We start from the raw sequence: 7692 nt of genomic DNA, 5'->3' as shown, positions 1-7692 counted from the left end.
TATATTTTTTATTTTAATGGCCAGAGGCGCGTGCCACAACTGGGATTGGGAGATCTAGTTTTTTTCTCATCGGATTTATTTTTAATCTTTGCTTTGAATGGATCCCTCGCTGAATACGTGGTTTGATTTACATGAATCTGAGATGCGGAGTTCAATGAAGAACTCGACGGTCGTGTCTTCTCGGACGCGTCTGATAATGGAGACCCTGATGGTGCTGATGAGTCTGGGCGCAGTGACGGGTAAGTTTATAACTAAACTATTTATCTCAGGTGTAACATGGACATAAAACATTGCGTCTGTGTTTAAATACACGCATGAATAAGTAATGAACGGAAGATATTACATTTTTGTTTCACTTTTCACAATGCGCATTGTTGCCAGATGAAACAAACGTTTAAAATACGCATGGATACAAAGATCGACTCTTGTAATATGGGGGGCTAAAGGGAAACGATTATCAGCAAAAGAAAATGACTTGTCTAATTGTTTTCTGCTATTTATTTCACTTCAATCATTTAGCCATGTTTTATAAAATCACAGTAAACATTTGAATGTCAAGTTTAATTCATATGATAAACTACATCACAGCCAACTCACAACTTATTAATAAGTGATTTTCCTTTTTTTTGCTGAACCATTGTTTTAACCTTAAAGGTACAGCACAGTAGTACACAATTCAGTAATGATAATGCGATGATCATATATATTTATTCTGTCTTTGTTGTTTCAGGAAATGCTTTGGTCATTGTGATCGTGGCAGCCACGAAGACTTTCCACACTGTGACCTCCATCCTGATCATCAATCTGGCAATCAGTGATCTTTTGGTGGGAATAGGCGTCATGCCTTTTGTGGCGGTTTCCATTATGAACAACGGATGGGTCAGCTGCAATGTCAGTACTTCCTACACAACACCATTTTAACGTATCTCTTTTCCCTACAATGACAATTCAAAGTTGTCCTTTTGACAGCAAAATGAACTACTTTAAAATGTTATTTCATTCTGAATTGCCTTGTTTGATCAGATGTTTCTCTCTGTTTTTCAGTATTTATGTCTGTATGTTGGCTACACCTCTTCTGTCTACTGCACTGCGTCGGTCTTAACTCTCGCCGCTATTGCGCTGGACCGTTACTTCTCCATCATGGACTGCCTGCGGTACGACTCCCGCTGCACTGTATGGAGAACAGGATCGGCTGTGTTGTGGATCTGGATGCAAGCCATGGTGACCAGCTGTCCTCCTCTCTTCGGCTGGAGCAACGTGAGCTACGTGGCTCCAATGTACAGCTGTTCCGTAAAGTGGGCAAACAGCCCCAGCTACACGGTTTTCATGGCTGTACTGTGCTTCCTCCTTCCAGGCACAGTCATCCTGTACTGTTACGTGAAGATCGTACGTGTGGCCCGGTACCATGCCAGGAGGATCCACAGCCTGGAGGAACATTTTCGGAGCAAGCCCACATCGGCATCTGTCTCGGATCTTCAGCATGCATCTGCAGATGTGGAAATTTTCGCGCCCTCCAAGCTGGTGTACTACGTGAGCGGCAGGTTTGTGACCGACGTGCGATTGGAGGTTCCGGGTGAAATAGCTCCAGAAGCACCATCTGGAGATGACGGTTCTTCCAGGCAAGCTGATGGACGTCTGCACTCCATCCTGGCGCATCTCCACGGCAGCAGTCCTCAGCATCCCAACCAACCTCATCACCACGGCATCTTGAGGTTGTTCATGGTCATCGCTGCATTTTTTCTATGCTGGACGCCCTACATTAGCGTATCTCTAGTGCAGGCCACCGAAACTGCCCTTTCTCGGCACACCAGCCTCGTTCCCTCCTCTGCGGTTACGTTCTCGTACTGGCTGGTGTTGTTTAATTCCGATATCAACCCTTTGCTGTACGCCCTCCTGAGCAAGCGCTTTCAGAGGGCTCTTCAGAGTTTGAGATGGAAGATTCAGGCCAGGCTGGGTGGCGCTGTGGGACAAGCCGGAGTTGAGAGATCTACGGTCGGAGGTGGAGTAGAGAGTGACCCCACGAACGTGACAAGCCACAGCTCCACGACACATTCCAGAAATGACGGGGCACCTCAGGAGTCGACATACTCCTCCGTCTTCACTCTCAGCTCTTCGTTTCCCAACAGCATAGAGGAGCAACTAAGCAATGTTATCCCTCCTGCTTCTCAATCTGTCTGTCGTAAATGTGGCGGAAATGATGCCAAGACTGTGGATCACCTGCAGGTTCCTTCTAGACAACGTGAGGGCAACAGGCTCCCCTACTCTGCTGCAACTAAAAAGAAACAAGCAACGTTCTTTTATGGACAGATTACAGTAAGAGTTGAGCATGATATCTGCTGAAGATATTTGCCGTCTTGCTAAGCTCTTAAAACGAAAGGAGCTTGACATTTTTATTCTATTTCCAAATGTGGGGACAAATAAATGACCTGGGACAAAATTACTGTTACTGTATGTTATGTTCTTTAGGACGCTTTCTGTAATAAACATTTCAATCAGAGTTGGTCAACAGTAGGTGACATTGTTTATCATGTACAAATAAACCATTAATTCTCAACAAAATGACCCTTTACAGAAAAGTTGCATGAATTTCACATGCAAAAACGTTTCGCTGCTGTCCTTCTAAAACCCGTATCTCAATATTATCTCAATGAATAATTTTCAGCCATCCATTTGTCACTGGGTTTTGCAAATATCTACCAAATACAAAGTATTTTAAAAAAGTGCAGTGTTTATTCCACTTCCCGGAAAAAGGTGAATTTGGACATCTGAGGTTTCGGAAGGACAGCAACGATTTAGTTTTCTAACATTTTGTGTGAATCCCAATCTAAAATTCACCCTTTTTTCTGTAAGGGAAGAAAACTTTATTCGAACAGAAGAATAAAGGAGAAATGTGGAGATTTATGTGGTTTAAAAACAGACAAAGCAGATGTATTAAATGGAGTTCTCATTTATTTGTTTCGACGTCATTTGCCTCAAATGTGATCATAATGCATTTCAGTGTAAAAATCATTCCTTACAAAGGTTTACAATAATGTCTAGCAATAATTCCAGAGGAATACAATATCATATTTATTGTCATCATAACAATGACAACGGGAGATAATGAGTTTCTATTGCAAATCAAAGGCAGTGAAGCTGTCAGCTAGTGTTTGTTCGCATTTTCTGCATGCGGTTTCCTGTAGATCGAATTCCCTTCCCGGGATCGATCAATTAAAAAAATGATAATATTCAGGTCTTATGAAGCGGTGTGTATTTGAATATGTTGCACATCTAAAAGTGCAGTTCTGGTCACCACCTTTGGAAAGTTCATAGTATGGGTGCACTTTTCAGAACTGGTCATACATTCGCAGGACGTCTGCCGGTTATGTGACTGAGGAAAGTCTCTTCACTTGCCAACACTGACCCTGAAGTGTCCTCACAGTGATTAGCATGTGACTCAGTAAAAGTGTGATGGATATGACAAGGAATTGATTCCGTGTAAACAGTTTGGATGTCTTGGTGCCCCCCGTAGGAGACTCTGGATGTTGCCGTTATCCAACACGAGTTTCACAGTTTAGGAGATGAAATCCTTTGGGCTTCAGGTAAGTAGATAGATGTTACAGTTCATACGTTATATCAATGTTTGGCACATGATTTGGCAGATTCATAATGTGTATTATTTAATAACCTTTCTGTTAAACCTGTATGAGCTGCTACTTGAACAATTTAAACAAAATGAAGAAAACATTTTCTCTTTTTGAAAGAAAGCTATCGTATGGCTTCGGTTACAATATGTGCATGAGTCGCGTGTTCTTCGATTATAATGCATGGAAAATAAACAAAATATTGAACATTTCTCTGTGTTCCACACAAAAAAAATCACATGTTGTGAAGGTTAAAATAATGAAAAAAATCATAAAATAAAAATCTAAGATTTACAGAACACAGTTGTACAATCAGAATAAGATCCCATTGAGATGATTCTCAAAACAGTTTTCTCAGTTTTTATAGGAATATTTTCAAAACAATAAAACTTGTTTTTATGTTGACGTGGAAATAAAATGCCATCGTGTTAATAATACTTTTTTATTTTCGAAACTATTCGTTTATGAACGGTATTCAGATTTCTTTAATTCTGAACTTTTCGTTTATGAACAGTAAAATGACAGACGATGAAATGAATCGAAGGAAAAAACAAGATCCACAGCGACCTGAAATTATGGGCATTAGTCACATTGGTGGTACTTAAAAAATATAGTTTTTGTCATCATGGCAAATAGAGCATTTCCTAGAGAGCCTTGTTTACTAAAGATGATGGGATGAACCTATTCCAAACAACATCCGGTCTCTTGAATATGACAAGTGTGTGTCAGTGTGAAAACGTGGACATGGAGGTCCTGGCCCGTCGGGTCCAGTTGAGCCCGCCTCCCGTCTCAGGCGGCTCAACGGGCTGTTCGCGTTTTCTGAGTTTGGTGCCGAGTTCGATCAGACATTGATCCCAGTCCTCTGGTAAGAGCAGCATGAGGAAGCCCAGGCAGATGATAAACACAGCAATGAGACGCACTGTGTTGAAGTGAATATCACAAGTGTACAGGTCCACCACTATAATACAAACACAAATCACACTTCATTTTAAAGATTCAACACTATCATTGTATGCAAAAGATGAACATGTCAATGTATCCTTTGGTGTTTCACAGAAGAAAGTACGCAAGGTTGAGTTACGAAGACAGGATCTTTGTTATCTCTTGTCAGTTTTATAGTTTTAAAAGAAAATTTTAGATAAAAGCTTTTGATGTAAATTAACTTACTTGCATTGACAGGGACACTCAGAACAATGCCAAGTGAAATCAGTGTTGGGTATGTAACTGCGATTCCAAAGTTCACCAGAATATTAAATGCTATAGAGGAAGAAGATGAACCAATATGAGTCTATTAAACAAAGATGGCACAAAATATTATATTCTGTGTTTTATTTACCTAGTAAGAGTCCAGCAACTCCACACAGGAAAGCCCAAGGGAGCTCATATATAGATGTGAAGTATTCAACACGCGTGAAGTACAGGATAACTGGCACAAAGCTCAGGAAGACGAAGTTTGCTCCGCCGACAATAGTCAGAAACAGAGCCGCTTCTCCAAATTTGGCACTTCCCAGGACAAGCTTGAAAAGCACCTGAAAGAGAAATAACAGGATCTGTGTTGGAGGGGATAACAAATTATAATATTATATAGGCAATAAACAAACACATTCTCATGAGCCATATCTGGACTCTGAGGAGGTTTGGATATGGATTGCAATATATAAAACATTTCAGACAACTATTTCAATTCTGGAATCGACAGGTTTGGATCCTTGATAAGTGGAATATACATTTTAATTTTATATCAATTACTGTGAGCACATTTTCAGAAATGTGCACGTGTTAACGTGTGATCTGCTGATATCTCAATAAAAGCTTTTATAAAAATTATATATTTTTTTGGTATTTGTAGTAAAGCACAATAACCACAAATTTACCATACAAAGTGTAATCGGACAAAACATGGTAGCTATACAGTATATACACAGTATATACACAAAACGGTACTCATAAATATATATATATATATATATATATATATATATATATATATATAGCTAACCAGTAAATAACCAGGCTAAGTTACCATACAGGTTGATATCTAAATGTTTTACATTATTTTTTACAACTTTGGAATCGAAACTGGGAATCGGAAATGGCACGAAACCCAACCCTAATAATGATTAACACGTATGATTTCTTGGGAAATGTCCGTTTGACATTATTTGACTTTGTCCCACGTAAATTAGACAATTCTGTATTTCAAAAAGGAAGGCAAACGTTACAGATTGCAGCTTTAAAGACATTATTCTTTTAAATAGTTTCAACAAATGTCACTACTTTTTTTGTTAATAGCTACTAATGTTTTTTAAATGAGAATCTTGAGGGAAGTCTAATTTAAACTGTGTATCTTGTAGCTTGGCAGGACAGGATAAATATAGACAAGAACATTCGTCATTTTATCTTGCAGGAATAGAGGAAATAGAGACTTGTTTCTGTCGCAGGATGAGTCTAAAATGATGCAATTCAAGGGGCCTTATTTATAAAATGTTGCGTTGAAACTGTCCTAAATTCGATTTCACGATCATTTCTCAAAACACCAAATGTGTGTACGCCTCTTAATCAAATGTGAAATGTATAAATCGCAAATGATCGTGGATCATGTTTCAGATCTCTGCCTTTAAACGATACCTAATAAATGCCATTGATATATGTAAGAGCGCCTATCAACGTTCAAATCTTATACGAACGCCAGAATGGCTTATATTTCCAAAGACCTGCAGAAGTATGTAGGTCTGCTCAGACCCTGACGTGACCCTAAGCACTTTTCCACGTCAAAGAGCAGTTTTATAAATATGAACCCATGGATTTTAGCGCACGCACGCTTTGTAAATGAGGCCCAAGAGCTGAAATATCCTTCCGGTTGATCAGTCATTCAGATGACCGCCAAGAGCCTGAAGTACATTGCAAATCTATTAGGACAAACAGATTAGTGAGGTCATTTTAATTACTGAAAACAAGAGCAACGCGTTCCCAAGACACGTCATCTCATGACTCGGTTAGAAGCTCAGTTTCAACAAATATGGTTTATCGACAAAACTGTAGCCACAACCAAATGATATCATTGAACTGAAAAAGATCTGGTCAGTCATTGATTCTACACAGTCAACGAACAGCAATAACACATATAACTGGAATTCATTGCTGTGAGAGCTGTCTGAAGGGGGGGGGTTACCTTGTAGAGAGCGGAGGCAGACGCTGAAGCCACCACCAGTGTGATTCCTATAACCGAATGACTGTGAAACCCATCGGCGTATGTCAGCATCACTATTCCGGCAATGGCCAGAATGGCAGCAACAATCTTAAAAAGAACAAAATAAAACACACAAAAGACATTGTAATGCATTGCTTGAGGCAAGTTTTGAAGACTTTAACCCATCAACCGCGGGTCCGCGGCCCCCAGGGGCGATGGAACTGCAAGGGGTCTGCTAATTACAGTTTTACTTTTTGTTAAAAATGTAAAGCATGGGTACAGAAATATTGCAACCAATGTTCTCTTTAAGCTACGCACGTGCACTGACAGGTGGACTCATTTGAAGCTCCTGCGCATTGCAATTTTAACCTGCATGTGGACTAAAACATCCATTCACGCAGCAGTAGCGATAAAAGAACGTATCATAAAAAAACGGTAGGGCCTAAAAACCGGTAGTACCTGTATTAAGTGCATTGCCCCAAAGTTGCCCCGAAAATAATGCAGACTCGTTGCATGTTGCTCTCCTTAGTCTGATGCTCAGCAGAAAAACTTGTGAATTTTCGTGTTACCGCCGTGGCTGATCTACGAGAAAGACATGGGAGCCATCCAGTCTCTTGAATATGACAAGCGCATGTCAGTGCGAAAACGTGGACAAGGATGGTCCACTGACTTCTTCCGCATACAGAGACGACATCTACCCCCACTAGAATAGTCTTTGTGCCTTTAACCAGGGCCGGTCATCTCATTGAAGCCTTAATAAAAACTAAGGTTCAGGAAATGTTTAACCGTCCATATTACAGTAAAATGAAAATGTATGATGCTGCAAATCCCTTAAAATAATCAAACAATCTATATTTATGATAAAAATAATACACAGAA

The 7692-nt window shown here is 39.9% G+C and overlaps 2 protein-coding genes across 3 annotated transcripts in view; one reads left to right on the top strand and one right to left on the bottom strand.

Moving 5' to 3' along the window:
• Positions 1-142: 142 nt before the first annotated feature.
• On the top strand, positions 143-2846 carry LOC306903882 (5-hydroxytryptamine receptor 1D; the record flags this gene model as incomplete). Its single annotated transcript, XM_079473422.1, has 3 exons — positions 143-239; positions 731-891; positions 1045-2846. The coding sequence occupies 3 exons, from the start codon at positions 143-145 to the stop codon at positions 2338-2340; spliced, it is 1554 nt and encodes a 517-aa protein (XP_079329548.1). The 3' UTR covers positions 2341-2846.
• Positions 2847-2933: 87 nt separating this feature from the next.
• The window catches only part of slc35f3b (solute carrier family 35 member F3b), a gene marked incomplete at its 5' end in the record, with an annotated part of 56286 nt that continues 51527 nt past the window's right edge, over positions 2934-7692 (bottom strand). For both annotated transcript variants that reach the window (XM_079473724.1, XM_079473725.1), the window contains 4 exons: positions 2934-4581; positions 4791-4880; positions 4960-5152; positions 6796-6921. In XM_079473724.1, coding sequence (XP_079329850.1) covers positions 4349-4581; positions 4791-4880; positions 4960-5152; positions 6796-6921 — 642 coding nt within the window. In that variant the 3' untranslated portion in view covers positions 2934-4348. The remainder of the gene's footprint in view (positions 4582-4790; positions 4881-4959; positions 5153-6795; positions 6922-7692) is intronic.

This window comes from Barbatula barbatula, assembly GCF_947034865.1.
Source record: "Barbatula barbatula genome assembly, chromosome: 14".
NCBI classification, from domain to species: domain Eukaryota; kingdom Metazoa; phylum Chordata; class Actinopteri; order Cypriniformes; family Nemacheilidae; genus Barbatula; species Barbatula barbatula.
The sequence above is the reverse complement of the archived record's forward strand: the minus strand, read 5'-3'. Positions and strand labels throughout refer to the sequence as shown.